At 33.4% G+C, this 21,170-nt stretch overlaps 2 protein-coding genes across 3 annotated transcripts in view; both read left to right on the top strand.

Annotated features, from left to right (window-relative positions):
- Positions 1-1,305, top strand: part of LOC149798063 (heat shock 70 kDa protein 12A-like) — a 49,438-nt gene extending 48,133 nt beyond the window's left edge. For both annotated transcript variants that reach the window (XM_089963145.1, XM_089963146.1), the window contains one exon: positions 145-1,305. In XM_089963145.1, coding sequence (XP_089819271.1) covers positions 145-1,208 — 1,064 coding nt within the window. In that variant the 3' untranslated portion in view covers positions 1,209-1,305. The remainder of the gene's footprint in view (positions 1-144) is intronic.
- A 2,034-nt stretch (positions 1,306-3,339) lies between these two features.
- LOC149798062 (uncharacterized) lies at positions 3,340-16,127 on the top strand. The gene is made up of 4 exons (XM_089960834.1): positions 3,340-3,348; positions 6,923-7,142; positions 8,560-8,779; positions 16,097-16,127. The coding sequence occupies exons 1-4, from the start codon at positions 3,340-3,342 to the stop codon at positions 16,125-16,127; spliced, it is 480 nt and encodes a 159-aa protein (XP_089816960.1).
- The last annotated feature ends 5,043 nt before the right edge of the window (positions 16,128-21,170 follow it).

Below are 21,170 nucleotides of genomic sequence, written 5' to 3'. Positions count from 1 at the left end.
CAGATGGTTTCGTTTTCATTTATTCTCATAATTGTAATGCGAATATTTGTAACCAATAAACATAAATATTTCTCAAGAATACGTTTTGGAAGACAGTAAATATGTAACGCAGTACACTGAAGACTTGTTATGTATCTTACGTAGGTGGAACAATAGATATTACTGTTCACGAAGTTTTGTCTGATGGAAGACTAAAAGAGCTTCATAAAGCCAGTGGTGGAGCATGGGGAGGAATTCAAGTAGACGAAGCCTATAAGCAATTTTTAATTAGCCTGGTTGGAAATCCAGTCTTCCTGCGCTTCCAGCTTGAGAATAAAGAGGATTATCTGGACATATTCAGAGACTTTGAGATAAAGAAGAGAGATATTGCTCCGGAGAACGATAATAAAGTTACAATTCGATTGCCGTCTTCATTGAAAGAAATCTTTGAGGATGAGTCTGGTGAAGCTCTTTGCACTGCCAGTATGCAGACAAGATATGCAAACGAAGTGACCTTGACAGGTGACAAGCTTCGTATAAATGCCTCAGTAATGAGAGGTCTCTTCTCTAATGCCATTGAAAGCACTGTATCCCATGTGAAGGAGCTGATGAAAGACAAGATTGTCCACAGCGTATCCAACATTCTGATGGTGGGAGGGTTTTCGGAGTCCAAGATGCTTCAACATGCCATTCGTTCCAGCTTTCCTAACGTCAAAGTCATCATACCAGAAGAGGCAGGATTAGTGGTCTTGAAGGGGGCAGTAGTTTTTGGTCATAGTCCATCTTGTGTTTCACATCGTGTATGCAGATACACGTACGGTGTTAAAACAACACATCCTTTTGACAATGCAAAGCATGATATCAGGAAGCAAATAAAAGGCGATGATGGCCCACGTTGTAAAGACATATTTGATAAGTATGTTGAAATAGGTCAATCTGTAGTATTAAACATGACTACTACAGAACATTCTTACACACCGACAACAGAAAATCAAAATTCCGTTGGATTTGAAGTATATGCCTCAACCCAGAAATCCCCAACGTACGTCACAGATGACGGATGTGTGAAGCTTGGATACGTCGATATTAATATTCTCGATAAAAGTGTGCCAAGGGACGAGAGAAGTTTTCTTTTCTCCATGACTTTTGGAGGTACAGAAATCGAAGTTTCAGCTAAGGAGAAAAGAACAGGAAATGTTATGAAGGCTATTGTCAATTTTCTTGGGTAGAGAAAGACGATATTAAATGTTGCGTCTTTAATAAAGGACCCATGTTCATGAAGAAATAACATAAGTATACACATGTAATGGACATCAATGAGCAATATAAATGGAACGTGGTATTCAACAAATATATGTATCATTCTGTCTATAGTTACATTATCTTCCATTTTGTTTTGCTACAGCAAGACATTATCGCTAAAATAGTATTGTGATGTATATTTTATTTGCATTGTTTGTTAGTTAGGTTGTTTTGAAAAAATGTTTTATTTCCAAATATGTTATTTTTAATATAACATTGTATGTTGGACTTTACCTTGACTAAAATCAATTTCAGTGTCTATTTGAATTGAATTATTCATTGTTTTAATTCTGTATGCACCTCATATGTATCTGAAATATTATCTATGTATATGTTTTTAATATTCGGATGATTATTATTAGAAGTATACATACTTATTTGTGTCTGGATCTAAGTTAGGCTATAAGAATTCCCTTATAATATTTCACTTTTTATATTAGATTATTGAAATTTCCCCTATACTATTTCTCATTCTATATTATAATTGTAGTAATAAACTTTAATTATAATTAAGATTTTATTTTGGAAACATGAAGGGCCTTCTCGAAGTTTGTTTTCCATTAGATACTAGTTCTTTTTAGAAACTGCTAATTGTAATCAGAGGTCAAGTACAGTACTATATAATCTTGTTTATCTTAAAATTATTTATTCGTGCTTTAAGAATTTAGGAAAATCAATTTTATTAATTATCTGTGCAGTAATTCATTTGGGTTGAATTTTAATGATTAAATTCTTTAATTCAAATAATTCTTCTCTGGAAATACAAAGTGCTAAAAATAACATTCTTGGAAATAGAGATTTGAATTATAGTGAAATTTCAAACAATGATTTATTATTAGATTGTGTTTGAGTGATATAACAAAAGACTGTTGGCATATCATCGCTACACGAACAACTACAGGTACATCAAGACTTCTAGCATTGCATTAAATTAATTTAGATTTCCACTAAAGTGTAATCAGAACTGAAATCATGAGGACATCTGTTTATAATTCTAGCATCATTTGGGATCTAATATTCAATGTCGAAAGTTCTTTCTACTTTTTTCACTTTGTATTAAAGGTAAATAAATTATTTATTCGTTTTAAAAAGCTTGCTTTTTGTTACTCTTTTCTGGTATTTATTTTATTTGGTGTTAATGAGGATCAGTTCTTTCAGCTTCCTACGGCAACTCTTCCTCAGCCATAGTAACGAAAAGCAAATAGTTTTAGTTATTAATTAACATTTACAAAATAATTTGTCTTCTATCAAGTTTGAGTTATCTAAAAACTAAGATTATGGGATTACTAAGCTCATAGCATATTTGGGCAATTATCTTTCTAGGCCCATAACGAACTCGTCCTATCCGTATCGGTTCTTAACGTACTCGGCCAATTACACACTCGGTCTATCGGTACACGATTTGTATAATAGCAACTTGGATGTAATGTTCTCTTTTTCAAACGATCACTTAGTTTAAAAAAAAAAATTCTTTTTAGGTTTCTTTGAACGATCATTTATTTTGCAATAGAAATAGAGGGAAAAATTTCATAATCACAATTTAATTAACGTATATACTGTATAACCAACCTTTTGAAACTACCCTTGTCGTGCCGCTATGTTAATTGTTAATTAAGTTGAAGATAGGTGTGTCAACTCTACTACACGTGACTGTAAACGTGTTAACAAGTGTGAATCTGAATACAGTCGCACGTCTCAGCCGTATACAGTAAATTGTATCAACAGTAACTATTTTCCAGTATTCTAAGCTTAAATCGTATCTCTCCTTGTAAGGCCGGTATGCTAAATAAGTAAAATTGACATTATTATTTTTTTTAAAAAGACAAGTACAGCGACAAAGCAGCCATTTTTAATCGTTATATATTTGACTTTTTAGTATAAAATTTTGTTTCACTCTCCGTCTTAAGAGATCATACGAGATCAAAGGTAAGGATCATCAAAAACTTCATTCTTTGGTGCAAAACGGACATTATTAGCTATTTATTATTCAGTAATAACGGTCTTACGAAGCCATTCAAGATCAAAGATAAGGCAAATTTGTTATGGACCGACTCCGTAATGGGCCGAGTAAGTCAGGGGAAGATTTCATAATTTAATTTGTATGGACCGAATCTGTAATAGGCCGACATTGTTATAGGCCGAGATCTCAAGTCACCGATTTTCATGCACATAATAATATATTGTCATCTGAAAATTGTACCATGTTGAATCTGTGCTCAGGTAAGCTTAGAAGAGGCAGAATTTGGAAGAGCTCGAGACTGAAACCCATGAAATCGTTTACCTTGTTTTATGTTGTCAGCATTATTTAAGTTTTGTCCTTTGATTTTTGTATATTGCTATTTATAAATAACAGATATTAAGAAAATAAAAGAAAATCGATAGCAACATTTGTTACATTTGATAATATGATATGTAAAGCCTATAATATAAGTCATTTAGGTGTGATACATATCTATATAACTTTTATAAGACCCTTTTTTGATATATAATAAGAGGGCATATGACTTAAATACTTAGTTTGTAAGACTTTAACCCATGACATAATTGTATATTATTTTTGTGTTTGTAATTGAGAATGTATTGCAATAATGTCCCATCAAAGGTAGATACATTTGGTCACGTTAAATGAAAATATATGTAAATATTAGCCGATCTATCCTTTCACATAGTTTGTACATAATTTCTTTTTCGGATATGCCAATTAAAGAAAATGTTAGGGTTCAAAATGAAATATTTGTTGATCATAAAATGTACAGAACTGGAAAACATGAACACAAGAATTATATCACACCCGATTTAATATACTAGACGGAACATAGTATAGACTTGGCATATATGTGAAAAGGAATACAAATGCATACGACATTATATTGTTGCCTTAAAAGCAATTAATATACAGTCGATCATATTGAAATATTCGTACGTTATCTGCACACGCTGAAATAATGAAATAAGGTGAAGAATGTTTCCGATGTTTGTTAGATAGTCATTTCATGCTAGAGGAACTGTGCTTATTTCTCGTGCGAATACTTTCATACTTCATCTGTTAAAATCTATGTTTGATCTTGACATTTATATTGAGCACTTTTAATACATCATTCCGATATATCTCAAAATAGACAACATTGATAAGAAGTTAAATCAATCGTCTGTTTGATTATTTTCTGTTAACTGATTTGTCTTGCCCAAGTACAATTGTGAATTGCAATTAATGATAACATGTCTACCCGCGGATATCTATCTTGAAGCTTTGTTAAAGTGAGTTGAATCTTGCATTTTTTTGTTTTAGTTCTAACAATTGTCATAGAAACGTGTACATCCATATACATGGACGTCTAATTTTAATTTTAGTGTTTGCATGAATTTCGCGTTTTTGCTTACATTACTTTTCTGTCACTTTTCGAATTTCATGTGCACATTGTGTACGTCTGAATTTCAAATGAGACATACTCGCAGCTATGCATATCATGCCATTGTTCGTAGTGTTTACTCTTAATAATTCTTTTATTTCTTCTGTAGGTAACAAAATTTATGTCGACATTTTCTCTTGCATCCACTGTACGTTTATGGTATATATATATATATATATATATATATATATATATATATATATATATATATATATATATATATATATATATATATATATATATAAATATATATAGTTGCATATATATATATATATATATATATATATATATATATATATATATATATATATATATATATATATATATATATATATATATATATATATATATATATATATTGTTAGAAGTTGTTTCTATATGGGCGTTCCGTTTCCTCACATAGAAGACCGTCTCAACAACACAAATTATGTCGTCAAATCTGAACACGATACTTAATTTCCCGCCTATCAACTTGCAGACTTGTAAAGGTCTAAACTTCGGCCAATCGGATTGCATTGTTCTAAAGTTCACTTTAAATCCACATGCAGGTTCTGTTGCTTTTATCCAGTGTAAATCTTCAAATTTTTTTATTTAGATCAGAATTAATGATAAGTTATTGGCCACCAAATGATTTAGAGAACAAGAAAGCACCAACACTTTTCCCGGGAAATGGCCTCAGAAATGAATTTTTCACCTGGACCATTCCAGGACTTACTCAGTTCATGGTCAAATTGTCGCCATATGTTCGTCCATTCATTCCGAACACTGGCAAATAGATCTTAGGCCAAACGCATCCATCAACGGACCTTTTGACCCTTGTATTGGCCGTTGTGAAACAATAAAACATCTGTAGGGAATGAAATATTTGTAACCGGTTTCTGTGTTTAATTCGAAATCTTAATAAAGCACAAGACCTCTTTTCAATTTCCTCTTTAAAACTTAAAAACGTAATAGATACAAAAAGAAATCAAAATTATGTTGTTGAGTCAGACTGAAGACCAAAATTTCGAATTAATTGATGTTTTCGCCATGTTTCATTTCTATTCATTTTTAGTAAGCAAAATCACTTAAGATATTTTTTTAAAACCCATGGAATTCATTACAATCAAATTTGCATAGGTAACATGGTCAGTTGCACAAATGAGATCATAAATACGAGGGCATGGTTCATGCCAATTTAGCTCTTTCGGCGTGTCGCATTATTAAGTGTGAACCAGTTTTTAAGTCCACTATAAAAGTAACTGTTAAAATATATACAGAAAATTTAACAATGCATATAACCATTCCATGGAGAAGGATATGCAGATAATATCTGGGCTACTTGTATTGAAACTGAATTTCATACTTCATTTTAATCTACAATTATAACTATTTGGAATGAATACCAATTTACTCAGCTTTATCTTTGAAGATATTATTTGAATGCAAAAACGTTTGAAAGCTTTATGATTAATTTTAAACGATAACTACTATTTTTGAAGTCGCTTATTTTATATTTAACAACTTCACACTTTCGTATTATGTTGGGATAAGTAGATTCAATGCTAAAGTTATCTAAAAGTATTTATATAATCACTCCCCGCTCCATCGATATCTCAAGTGTTATTCTCGTTTACCTAAATGTTCTTTCTAAGCATAAGTTTTGTTTGTTTGTAGATAATCGAAATAAAATCAATCACACCATGTAATTATAGGCAGATGATAAGAGGTTTCTTCTTGTCTGCTTTTCCTTCAAATTATTGGCTCTTTACGTGTTACAATTATTAGGCAATATGCGCAATAGAGTGATTAATTTTTGAGATTTCATGATCGAGACTAGCAATAGGTTCAATTTTATTGATATCTTCAAACTGTGCTGCTGTACAAGATTTACACAATTCTTCGCGATGAGGCAAGCATATTAGCAATTTTGTGCACACTTTTTTCTCAGTATCATTACTTTCTGCAGCGATATAGTTCCCTTTCTCTGTACATGTCCTTGAAGATTTTGAGCATTGTTCCATTTACTAATCTTGCCATACACAGCAGAGTCAACATATATAATGCGTGCGTTATTGCTTATGTCTTGTAACACACCTTAATTGCCTGACGCCAGCTCATAGCCTATAATGACTTCGAGATTTATCGGTAAGCAGTCTTCATGTTTATAGATCATAATTACGTTAAATAGAAGTGATATTTATTCAGTCTTTAGTTCACAAATCATCTATAAAATTATCTCTTGTATACAGGAATTGGATAAAATTATAGAATTAGAAGACGAAACGGAAAAACCATTACCAGCAAAAACCGTCTTCTCACTTATTATCCTTTACCTGAAAGATGACATAGTGAAAACCAACAAAGATCGACTGTCCAGTGGGGATTTCACAGCGGATGAAGTTACATATGTTCTGACCGTTCTCGCTATCTGGACTGATGCCGTCAAACAAATTCATGAGGGAGGCGGCAGTTGATGTTGCTTTAACAAACCCAGTTGAATCTGAGCTATTATCAATCTATTTGCGGTAGCTAAATATTGTAGTGAAATGGTTATAGGATACTGATTCTAATAGAACATTCTCAGTAAGTTCCAATAATTTATATGAAATTGTCCTTGTTATTTTATTACATATTTTGCATAAAAGCTTACTTGTTACTGTTATATCCACTTGTACGTCTATCGCCAGGTGTTGATCGTACAAACTAAATTAGATGTCATAAATTCAGAACACTCGAAGTCGATTTAAAATGTTTAATTATTTGTTCCACGTATTGACTAAAAGTAATTATTTATGACTGAACATTTGTGGAATGACACGAGACAACATTTTGCACGACTATGAGTATATTATTTATTTAAAAGCAGAGAAAACGTAAGTTTCGAATTTTTTATATTATCATACGGATGAGAATCATCAACTAATTTATAATGTAGATACCAACATGGGCTGGTCTAAAAATGTCGGCTACGCCCCATAACGCTTTTATGGATCCACCACTGCCTAAGTTGTGCGTTCTGCGATCGTTTACGTCTTTTGTAAGAATTGACGCTCGATATTGAGGCCGGCTAATAGAAAGATCTAATGACATATTAGGACGAATCACAGACGTCCCATCTGAGAAACAGAACGATATAACATATTATTAATAGTCGTAGATCAACAAAGATTTGATAAATTTAAGAAATTTTGTTGTAAAGAAAAAGAAATCATCCAGTACTTTTCATGCATGCTGAAATGTGCATGGGTGTCCTTGAAACCAGATATATCAATCACATAATCACTCAGACATATTTTTCTTTCGTTATAAATGCTGATTGATTTCTTCACTGCCTCAGTGGCTAGATGTTTCCACGTATTTGTTTCCTAATTCTTTTTAATGTAAGGGGCTACTGATAAACCTGTCAATCAAACCGAACAATGCGATATAAATACATCTTACGTTTTTGAAAACGTCAGTAAATTTCTTTCTCAGGAAGGAATTAAAAACAAAAACCTGAAGATAGCACTAGAACCATAAAAAGCGTCCATTTTATGCCGCCTATACCCAGTAGAGAAGGTGGTCGAACGAGGAGGAATCATTTCTTTCAAGCCGGGTTCAACATACATGGTACTGGATGCTGGAAGTTAATTAATCACGTCGTTATTTTGTCCTTAATGTTGCATGGCCTCTAAATTACATATAGAAACTGAAAATATCAATCGAAATGAAAACTTTGTTATTTATTTCGTAAATGTCCGTTTAGCAGATACTTTCGTTTTGTCATGCTTTCAATATTGCAAGGCAAATATTTGTAACCAATAAACACAAACATTTCTCAAGAATACGTCTTGGAAGACACAAATATATAAGGTAGTAAAGTTAATTATTTATGTATTTTGCAAAGGTGATGGAAGACTGAAAGAACTTCAGAAAGCCAGTGGTGGAGCATGGGGAGGAATTCAAGTAGACGAAGCCTATAAGCAATTTTTAATTAGCCTGGTTGGAAATCCAGTCTTCCAGCGCTTCCAGCTTGAGAATAAAGAGGATTATCTGGACATGTTCAGAGACTTTGAGATAAAGAAGAGAGATATTGCTCGGGACAACGATAATACAGTTACATTCCGGTAACCATCCTCCTTGACATAAATCTTTGACGATGAATATGGGGAAGATCTTCGCACAGCCATTATGCAGACAAGATATGCCAACGAAGTGTCCTTGACAGGTGACAAGCTTCGTAAAAATGCGCCAGTAATGAAAAGTCTTTTCACTGATGACACTAAAAGCATTGTATCACATGTTAAGGACCTGATGAAAGATGATGATTGCCCGCAGCGTATTCAGTATTCTGATGGTGGGAGGATTTTCTGAGTCCAAGATGCTTCAACATGCCATTTGTTCCAGCTTTCCTAACGTCAAAGACGTCATACCACAAGAGGCAGGATTAGTGGTCTTGAAGGGGGCAGTAGTTTTTGGTCATAGTCCATCTTCTGTTTCACATCGTACCTGCACACGTACGGCGTTGGCACAACACTCCCATTTGACAATGCAAAGCATGACATCAGGAAGCGAATAGAAGTTGGTGATGGCCCACGTTGTAAGGACGTATTTGATAAGTATGTTGAAATAGGCCAATCTGTGACATTAAACGTGAGTACTACAGAAAAATGTTACATACCGACGAAAGAAAGTCAAAGTTCCATTGGATTTACAATATATGCCTCAACCCAGAAATCCCAGGAAAAGTTTAAAAGTTATGCGAAATTACGAAATAAATGTTGCGTCTTTAATAAAAGACATATGGTTCATAAAGAAATAACAATGTTAGTATACACATGTAATGGAAATCAATAAGCAATATAAATAGAAGGTGGTATTCAACAAATATATGTATCATTCTAACTATAGTTACATTATCTTCCATATTATTTTCATAAACAAAACATTATCACTAAAATAGTATTGTTATGCAATATTTTATTTGCAGTGTTTGTTAGTTTTTTTTATTTCCATAAATGCTTTTGATAATGTACCATTGTATATTGGTCTTTGCTTTGTCCAAAATCAATATCATTGTCTACTTTAATTTAACGTTGTTTTAATTCTGTTTGCACCTTATACAATGCTGCAATATTATCTATGTATATGTGTTTAATATTCGGATGATTATTAATAGAAGTAAACATACTTATTTGTGTCTGCACCTAGGTCTAGGTTATTGGAATTCCCCTAATACATTTCCCTGGTGTACCTGATGTATTTCACATTCTATATTATAACTATAGTAATATACTTTAATTATAGTTAAGATTATTTGGGGGAAATATGAAGAGCCTTTCATTATTTTCCATTAGAAAATAGTTCATTTTAAAAAATGGTAATTGTGATCTGAGGTCAAATAGAGGACTATGTAATCTTGTTTATCTAGGAAATTACTTTTTGTACTTTAAGAACTTAACAGAATCAATTGTATTATTTGTGTGTGCAGTAATTTATTTGGGATGGGTTTTATTTATTCAAATTATTTAATTCAAGTGATTCTTTTCTGGAAATGCAAAGTGCTATAAAATAAAATTGTTAAAAAAGAGACGTCAATTATAGTCAAATTTTAAACAAAGATTTATCTTAGATTTATTTGTGTAATTGAACAAAAGACTGTTGGCACACCACCACAACACGAACCACTTCAGGGTCATCAAGACTTCCAGCATTAGATTTAATTTGTATTTATACTAAAGTTTAATCAGAACTTTAATCATGATGACATGTGTCCGTAATTCTAGCAGTATGTCGGATTTAATCTGCATTATCAACGTTTATTTTACTATTTTCACTTTATATTAAAGGTAAATAAATTGTTTGTTGATTTTCAAAAGATTGTTGTTTTTTACTCTTTTCTATTACTTGATTTACTTGGTGTTAATGACCATCAGTTCTTTCGGCTTTTTTACTGGAAGTCTTCTTCAGCCATTGTAATTAAGGAGCAAATAAATAAATATGGTCATTAATAGCTATTTACAAAATAAATTGTCTTATATCACGTTTGAGTTATATAGAAACTTGGATAGCAACTAAGATTATGGAATTACTCGGCCCATATTCAGGCCATTAACTTCTCGGCCCATAAGGAACTCGGCCTACCCCAATCGGCTCATAACGTTATTGGCCTATTACATACTCGGCCTATCGGTATACGAGTTGTATAAAAGCAACGAGGACGTAATGTTCTTTTTTTCAAACGGTCACTTAGTTTTTTTTAAAAAACATCTTTGTAGGTTTCTTTCAACGGTCATTTATTTTGCAATAGAAATGCAGAGAAAAATCATAACTACAGATCAATTAACTTAGTATTTTTTGCAACATTTCTTACGGCATGTGTTATACTCAACCGCCTTACTGAAGCCACAAATTTCTCGAAATCGACAAAGTTTCTTCGAACTTTTCCTGCTGTTAGAACAAGTCCCTAATTAGATACTGTCCAAGAACGATGAAATCAAAACTATTCTAAGTAGGAGTACAATTAGTACAATTAGTACAAACTATTCATACAATCTACTAACATTTACGTGTTTGTCATGAATGGTACCCATAGTGCGCCCCGTATTTCGCTGATTTCTCTTGACGAAATTCGTCAGGACTTCCTTCGTAGGTGGATTCAATCCCCTAGAAATGAAATATTAAACAATGATCCGTGTCAAAATTTCAATAAAAAGGGGATGTAATGGCCCAAATGTATAGGTAAGATATAAACTTCTTACGGCATGTGTTGTACTCGACATCCTTTATCTAGCCTAGAATTTCTCGAAACTGTCTTCAAAAGTTACCTACTGCTATATTTCCAAGAGATAAAATATCAAAGAAGGGTCCATGTAAATTCTATTAAATAAGGGGACGTAATTGTCCAGAATGTAAACTTAAGATATAATCTTACGGCTTGTTTTGTGCTCAATTTACTTTATGTAGCCTCGAATTTATCGACAGTTGGCTCGACTAATTATTTCTACTTTTTTCCTGCTATTAACTAGATATTATCCAAAAGACGTTGAAATCAAAATCCTCTAAATATAATTTTATTTGGTACAAACTTTTGACACAATCTATTAACATTTGCATGTTTTTCATAAACTTTACCCTTCGGACGCCCCTTGTTTCGTTGTTTCGGATAAGGTGGTCTCTATCCCATAGAGACAACATATTAAAGAAGGTCTATTTCCAAAACTCCTTAAAGAGGTAATATAGAGTCTCAGATGTATACGTAAGATAAGATATTCTCATCGCATCTATTGTACCTGACCTGTTTTATCTAGCCGCGAATTTCTTGAAATCCTGAAAACGAAGTTTCTTCTACTGTTTCCTACTTTTAGGACGGGTCACTCTCTAGGTACTTTGAAACAGGGGTTCATATCATAATTCTCTAAGCAAAGATTTAACAATAGCAAAGTCTGGCTGCAAACTGTTCATAGACTGTAATGGATTTTAGTACTGCTGGTATCCATAAAAACATGGGGTGAAACGACACACTTGTGTCGCGTACAGATACGATTCACGATACGCTGCCTGTGATGCAATACATATCGATACACATATGAGTTTGCTAGTATTTCCATCTTCTGAAGGTAGGTGGTGCCCTTTCACGTATACATTTTGGTTCTAATTCCAGTATGCAGATGACAGATAGACACATAGTTATCATATATGTATATGCAATTCTCATTGATGGGAAGATAACAACAATACTTTCAGCAACAACACTTTTAAACAACATTACTTTCAAACAGACTACCTGTTGGCTGCAATGAGTTTTATCCAATGTTTTATGCCATTTAATGGAGGCTACATTTAACTTCATTTGTTTTATACAACATGAATGATTTGATACCTTCTTAGTACCAATTTTGTGTCTCTGTTACACCTAGAAGACATTAAAATGTTATCTTCAAACAAAAGAAATGATACATTTTCATCGTGCAAAGAAAATCTCATCTGTGACAAATCCGGGGATGGGAATTAGGTTGAATACCAGCGAAATATATCACACTGTACTTCCTGCAGATGCAAAATACTGCTGCAGCTACGTGAACTTGTATTTGATAGTGAAGAAGGAAAATTATTGATTAGACCAGTCCTATTCAAAAAATGTTTTTAAACTTCCACAAGCTGATACATTTGAGCAGTTTGAAATCTGCCCCATCGCTCATTCTATGCTAATTTCATCTATTCAGTCAGTGATTTCATTCAATGGTTAACTATCTCTGCATAAAAAGGGAAATTACAATACATTCCCAATGCACAATTTAAGGAGAGATGATGACATGATTTTATCTTAGGGGAGACCTCCCTCTTTATCAAAGATAAAAGGACGGGGAGGTAGACGCTGATTGATTTATTTCTTAGATTTAAGGGGCGTAAGCACAGTTGTGCATGTGTCACGGAGGTAGAAACAGCCATATGTCAATATTTATCTAAACTTCAATACCTGTCTCTCTTTCTTCCTGCTCCACTTTCTTAGAGCTCTACTGAAATCAATATGTTAGACAGATGTCACCTCTAGTCATATAAGCATTAATCTGTTAATTATTTCTGAGCATACTCTGCTTCTTTTCTTTGTATCAATATTGTTCTTTGCTTCTTTGTGGATGTGTATATACATAGATAGTTTTGTCAGCTTGAGTAATATGTTGGGAAACTGATCTTTGTGACTGTTATGCACACTTTTCCAGAGCTCAGATATTATATTTTGGATATATTTGCTCAAAAAGGGATTTTTTATTTACATAAACTTCCTTTGTTAAATTTGTAGTTTACTGACAGAGGTATTAAAATAAATATCTTTACTTATTAATTTTATTTTTTTTACACTTATTTCATTCCATTTATCTTAACCTTGATAAGGATACATGTATATCGGTTTGTATCATATGATTCACAGGGCGAAATTAAAAATTAAAGGAAAACGAAAATTGCATTATACTTTTAAATTGTCTGGATTTATATATGGCTCATTATTATGCCCTTTGTCCATCTCATTTCGAATTACCACTGAAAGGGTCATGCCGTCTATTTTTTGTCCATCCAGCTTGTACATCTGACTCGTATTTAAGACCATTTCGAGCTTAAAATCACTCACTTGTATCTCCATTAACGTATTCCCAGCTCCAATAATCTGATACACTTCAAAACTTTAAAAGTTATTTTTGTTATCACAATCATCAGCAAGTATTTGCCGAACGGAATCGTAATGAACTACACCGATAACCAGACATTATGGCTTTGCTAGCAGCCCGTATTTTAAACACGCAGTTGTAAAACCTTCAAGAATGGCTCAAACATCGCCATAATGCTTATTCCCTGGCACGTTGTGCTAATCAAATTTAGTTTCACAACCATGCATGTCGTGCTTGAAGATCCTATATGTGGAACAGTTGCTATCGGAAAAACAGATGTCGTGAAAAAAGGTTAACTAAAAATGTATACTTCGCCGAGCACATTTTCATATGTGAGACTTCTCCCGTTTCACTGTTCTGCAAGCGAGCTCATTCGTACAAAGTTTGCAATAGCGCACCCTGACTGTTGATAGAATTGAACGAAGCTGAGCGTGTTTTTAAACCCCTACCCATATGCTTGTTTCCCCAGTTCCAAGGGCTTCAAGACAACAGTCGATGACAAGTGGAGGCTTCCTAAACTCGTAACTACTTCAAATAATTCTCCTCTAAGCAAAGTATGACCCAACAAGAGAAATTTCCAATTTCACACTTGTATTGCTACGTGTTTAGGCTCTAATAAACAGTAACACTAAAAAAGTGAAAACAACAAGCTTTGTAAAATTTAACAAATAATTTATTTCCCTGGACAAATACTGTAAAAATATTAACTTACTGTTTTAAGAATCAAATCTAAAAATGATCAAATAATCCACGAGAAAATTTAAGATGTCCTAATTATAAAATGTTCTAATGATTTCAAGTTCTAGTCCTGACGAAGAATCCAAGATGGAAGATGATGACGTATATTGTAACCTGTAGAGCGTTGAAGTCTACAGTTCCTTGTAGAAACAAGAAATATCACAACGGTTTGGGAAATCTGAATAAATTTTCATAAGAGATGTCTTTATTCAAGAATTTCATATGAGCACACATATTTTCCAGGCAAAAAAGGAATTAATACTTTCGAATCCAAATAATTTGAAATAACTCCAAACGAGACAACATATACTTTCCAGTGTAAAGAAAACAGCCCGTCTACTGAGAATATTTCTCTAGAAGAAAGGCTATATCATAGTCTAATTCGCAGTTTAGAAAATTCCCAAGTTGCGAAATCGAAAAAGGGAGTATCGTGATCGTGTTTATCTCATGTACGCCTATCATGACCCTGACAAAATCAACCATTTTACTCTAAGAAATAAAATATAAACGTTGTTTACATCTTAAATCAATTAGTCCCATCAAGACCTTGACAACAACCAATTATTGTAAAATTAAAATATAACTTATTTACTACTAGCTATAAATCAAAGTCCGGATCAAGGTCAACACCTGGTGTTTACGAAAAAACAATGATTAAGGTCGACTGATTTTCTGGATAAATATCATCGCCAGTGAATAAATTTAAATTACAATATCATGTAATAAAAAAGAAACAATTTAAAACTGACAAACAAACAATTAAATTAAAATAAATATATATTAAATCAGATAAACTTAGCAGTATGTTTTGTGTGATTTCACGTTTCTTTGAGTCATTAGTAGCTTTGCGAATCCGAATAGTATTAGTTCATGCGATGCAACACAAGACACCACCCAAACAGCCAACACAACTAAGCAATCCTATCTCAAGTTACTAAACGTGTATACCTACCAACGTCGTAATCTCTTCTTACACATAGTCCGTGGTCTTTCTTTATTAGGCCTAGCTATATACAGTTGGCAACAAACGAACACTCCTATTTCTCCAGCTGGGTTAGAATAACAACTAATGCATGTCCTGAAGAGCTTCCATCGGTAATAACTGAATGTTAAAACCAATTGCAAAGAGAATTGGGCATAAGGAATACATATTTCAGTGATGTGAATAAGGAATAAGTACCTAAATGTATGTAAAATTGGTTGAATCTGGAATAAGTAAATGGTTACTTATTTCTTATAGAATCGGGAATAAGGAATGAGGAATAAGTAACCAACTTGATTTCACTACATATTTGCCGGTTTTAATTGCTTCATTCGTTCTTCCTATAAGTACTTTCTAAAATTGAAATAACACTCAAAGTTTCTCATCCTATTATATCAATAATATATCTCATGATTGTATGTTTCAGTGTCAACACTTCTTTTTTTATCAACAAACACTTTAATGGTAGCGAGAATCAGGTAAGAAATTAATATTTGATGAATGAAAAGATTTATGCATTTATTATGTTCTTAATGTATTTTTGTTTATACTTTCAGGATAAAGATACGAACAGCTCCGGTGGCCTAATAGTTAGAGCGTCCGACTCAGATGAGGGAGGTCGCAGGTTCAATCAACGGCCTAGTCATACCAAAAGATTTATTAAAAAAATGGTACAAATAGCTGCCTCGCTAGGCTCTCAGCATTAAGAGGTTAGTGTTAGGACTGGTCGGCCAGTGTCAGGACAATGTGACTGGGTCCGACATCATGCTCGATGTCTCCGGCATGATGTCACAGTGCTAGATATCATTATAACCTGCAACACTGCAGACATCGTAGCGATATGTATGAAAAATTGTAAAGCTACGTTAAAAAAATCAAAATCCAAATCCGAATGTAATGTTTGCTTATTAAGTTTTAAATGTAATTTCGACTTTAAATAAAACATGCTTACTTTTATGCCTGTAAAATATCATAACATTGTAAGAATAATTTGCGTTCACTGGTTTATGTAAATACGCAGCTGTCAGTTCATTTAGGAAATGAAGTTGTTGTTGTTGTTGTTGCAGGGTTTAACGCCATTTTTCAGCACACGATAGGCTATAAATGATGGCCAGTATTAACGGTGGAGGAAGAACCCGGGAAATCCCCTGAAAGAACCACCGACCCAGGAGAAGCTACTGGCAGCTTTCTCACATACCCACATGGCTGAATCCGAGACTCGAACCCACGCAGCCAGAGGTGAGATGGCAGTGACGGAGAGCGCTTTAGACCACTGGGCCACTAGGGCCCCTTTAGGAAATGTATTATATATTGCATACAGCGGCACATCTTGCCCATTTTACACTCTGTTTTAAGTATATCCACGGTTTTCTAAATGTTATGCTTAAAAAATCGTCAAATTGGGAAGAACAATTGGATACCTAATGTCTGTTCTCGAAGTATGGTGACGTCATTTCCTTTTGAGAAAATTAATTATATCGATCATAATTATCACATGCAGTACTCTAGATCAGATTCAGGTTAAAATGAAAGAAAAAAATGATTATTGATCTATTCTCAACAAATTCTGCGAACACCTTTGCGTTGAGATGAACAAGTAAATAGTACAGGTCTATTCTCAAATATATGTGACGTTTCTTCAATCTGAGTAAACGAGATTCAGAATGTCTTTTTAATTTTATTGACCAAAATTATTCCAGGTAATGTTTTCATGCCAGATTCTTGAATGTAAAAGAAGAAATAATGTATTACTGAGCTACTGAAAGACAAGTAGATATGGCAATAAAATGATTATGATAAGTATTTACAAGTTTTGGAACAATTTTTGATAACGAGGAAAAGAAGTCTTGTAATTCTGACGGTTAATATACATATCATCTAAATTGAGGAATTAGATGAATTCCATTCCCGAAACCTAGACAAAATTTCCATGGAGGAAGACTTGTAGACACGTGTACGATCAGCTGAATATAGACACAATTGATAATAGTTACAACGTGCCTGTTTACACACAGAAATATGTAGAAAAGCATGTCCTGTCGATAGCTTGAACATAGATTTCACTTCCGGATCATCACCAAGTCCTTATTACTCATTGTGCACTGTGGTCAAAATACACACAGACAACCACACCCTGAGCGGATATTCTCAAGAATAAGCAAATGATTTTCAATTCCTACCAAACATGCATATATACAGCTCTTCTATCACCACCAAAATCAGACAGTAAAAAATGTTTTAAAAATAGGCTAGAACTACGTTTGTGGGCAATGAACTGGAAGTACTACTTGTGAGCCGATTCCTTCTGCCAGAGAAGGTAGCGGTGTCGAACAGGGATTGGAGGAAAGTGGGTCTATAAGGGGAAAATCTAGCCTAAGGTAGGTATGTCAGAATGGGGTGGGGTGGGGTGGGGTGGGGACGAAACTATGAGCCATGGTTATTTTCTTTTTCAAGAAAGCTTTGAAGAAGCGAAATTCGCCACTGGATGTGGATCAGTCATTCCACGCTATTGATCAACCAAATCTTTGAAACAGAAGTTAGGGACTGGAGAAAATGACAGGTGAAACGAAACATGTCGGTCGATTGGTGGTCCTCTATGCTTTTCCAAACTAACTTTAACAATAATGTGGAACAATAACTTAAAATCTAACCAGTAAAACATTAATGAAATGAATATTTTGCTTAAGAAAGAGGGACGAAAACTTTAGGTTTAAGTACCTTGACGTCTATTATGATGTCGCGTCTTTTGTAACATTATAAGCTATCTTGATAACGTCAAAAATAACACTGATAAGTGATGGGAACTTCCTTTGCCTTTTCCATCGGATGATAGGAATAAACCTCGAACGTAAGTAATTGCCATTTTAAATTGGCCCCGTGCCACTGGATGGTTGCGTGTCATAATAACTTCAAGAAGTCACAATGACTAGATCATGTATTATCACTAACATCAACGTAAGGAATACTTTCAGATTGTTGAAACCCGACGGATTCGTTAATTATTTTCTTTGCATAAATGCAGGAATCACCTAAGAAATTAACAAAGCAACTATTTAAGGGATTGTTAACGTCATCGAGTTTTTTTTCTCCACAGTTACCATCTAAACACATTTTTTCTTCTGACATCTAGATGGATGTTTGTCAGTCAAACAGTATAAATTTAGTAAGCATCAATATATGTACCTGATTTTGACCTATCTTGGTATCTGGCCATTCTGTGTATGCATACGGACGAAACTGCTGCTTTTACTGTCGGTACAAATATTGATGAAACATAGAGTAAATGCTGCCATAAATAATTCCCCGAATTGGTATACCATCAATGATATGTGCATAAATTCTCAAGAAAACAAGGATTTCTAATTGACATTAGTCAGAAGAAAAAGAGAAGCAAACGGGTCTTTCTGTATTCTTCAGCTGAATACACTATATGATGGAATTAACAAATCAAGTATACATGCTGCAAATTTCTTTCAAATATTTAATTTGACAAAAACAACTCATTTTTTAACTCTAAATTCAAGAATCGCATTAAAGAAAATTTCATGTCCCCTCGTTATGAACATTGTTCACCTTGTCCTTTCAGTCGCACATATCTGATGAAGAATATAATCAGATCGTTTGCATGAAAAATATTTAATTTCTGATGAAACTTTATTTGAAAAAGTCGAATGTTATATTTTAACGGTAGAGTGAAATACTATTGCAAAGTTCAAAAGACCCTCACACCATGTTATCTGAGTACTTATACTGCAGTCACTGCGGTTAATAGTTGAATCGTGCGCTCTTATGCTACGAAAAAATGTACAAAAATCAGTTTAAATTTTTATGAAACTTCTAAATGGTTCTGTCTCAGTCTGTGATAATATTTATCTTAATTAGTCCGTGTATTATATTGCACATAATTTATTAGTATATTCTACTTTATGTCTCCGTTAATTGTACGTAGGTCAGAACGATATTGCACCCCTCATATTGTACTCACGTCACGACAAATGTGCCCAATAGTGTATTTGGAACTACTTTGTAAACAAATAATGTACACTCACGTAGTAGATGCTTTTAGTTTTGGTTAATTAAGGTTGTTTCTGAATGAACTAAAGCAAATGTTTCGTGGACTATCACATATCAGCATTTTTGCAATAGTCAGCGTTAACTATTTTGATACAATGTTTCGAATTTAGGCTAGCGAAAGACGCCAGACAGGTCATACAAGTGCTGGGTCCCTACAAATAACATGCAAATGAAAACATGCGATTAACATGGAAATGATTAAGAATAAACGCGTCTTCTTTAGCTGGTAATAAGAATGGCAATACATGCTTACATCCTGAATTCTATCAAAATGTACTTTCTTAGTTCTGCAAATCCGAATGTCATGGATTCTAAAGCTTTATTACACATTTCGAAATTGTAATGTAATTTCAACTACATTCCAAGTGCAATTACATCATCCTAACCGCACTGAAAATGAAATGAATATTATATTCCATAGTTTTTTCTTGATAACTGGAATTGAAAGAATTCATTTGTTTCGCACAATATGATTTCAAACATTCAATGACATAATCGAAACACACTTGCAGATGTAAACAAGCTGTCCCCTTGCTGCTGAAATCAGATGTACTTCTTGCAGAATTGGCACAGATAAATCCAGTCCATAATCACGAAATCTTTTGAAATCAACACAATACTAAAATCTATTCATTCCAGACAAAGTGGAAAAGTTGTTGCAATGCTCATCCATTCACAATATAATTTCAAGTTTCAATTTTAAGTAGACCAACATGCCATTTTCTTTGAAAGTGATGTCTAGTGCACGACTAAGTCCAAATTTATCTGGGCGGAGATATGTGCGTATTAATAATGTTACTGTGTACTGATGAATATGCGCTTGTGTATTTTGTTTGGAGTACTGCATAAGTTCAGTTACATTATTTGTATGCAGTAACATAAAAATACTGTTCGTTTTTATGCATGGATTTTCATGATATCTTTAGCATTAATAATAATAATAATAATAATAATAACAATAATAATTTCGATGAAGCAGTCTATAAAAGTGGAAGCTATCACATATACACATCTTATTCCCCGGTACCGTACTTTTTTATAAGTGTTCATTATTCACGACACATTTGCAGTTATAAATATGACTCTACATTAGTTTCATCAGCTTTTATGTTTATGTACCCTCTTTTTTGATTTTTCCAAATGATTGTTTCTTCTAGATAGTCGCGAAAACAGATGTCATTTAATAGTCGTTAATATCTAAAGTTTTTTACAAAGTTACTTACGTTGTATACCTACATTTTTAACATCATTGCTACATTGATTGCTAAGCAGCTAGTAGCGTCAGCACTTTGTAACAGTGAGATTGTTTTTTTTTTAAAATATAAATTTCACCATCTCTGCCTCTGAACCCCGCTGTAGCATATGTGTTGATAAATTCATCACTACCATTGCAATTGTTAAAACCGGGAAAAATGTACTGTCATTTTTGTAAGTTAGGTTGTTCTGGAGTTGTTTAACAATCCGTTGATAGACTACGTAATAAAGGTATTTCAGTATTTTCGAATGATTTGAGTGTAATCGTATTCATATGTAATTTAATCTTAAGGACGTTCACAC

This window comes from Sinohyriopsis cumingii, chromosome 6, assembly GCF_028554795.1.
Source record: "Sinohyriopsis cumingii isolate HCF-2022 chromosome 6, ASM2855479v2, whole genome shotgun sequence".
Lineage (NCBI taxonomy): Eukaryota > Metazoa > Mollusca > Bivalvia > Unionida > Unionidae > Sinohyriopsis > Sinohyriopsis cumingii.
The sequence above is the reverse complement of the archived record's forward strand: the minus strand, read 5'-3'. Positions and strand labels throughout refer to the sequence as shown.

Excerpts from the sequence above, each read along its gene's own strand:
- LOC149798062 (XM_089960834.1), top strand. Across the intron at positions 7,143-8,559 it reads AATTCATGAGGGAGGCGGCA|GTGATGGAAGACTGAAAGAA; the intron begins GTTGATGTTGCT and ends TATTTTGCAAAG. Across the intron at positions 8,780-16,096 it reads GATAATACAGTTACATTCCG|GATAAAGATACGAACAGCTC; the intron begins GTAACCATCCTC and ends TTATACTTTCAG.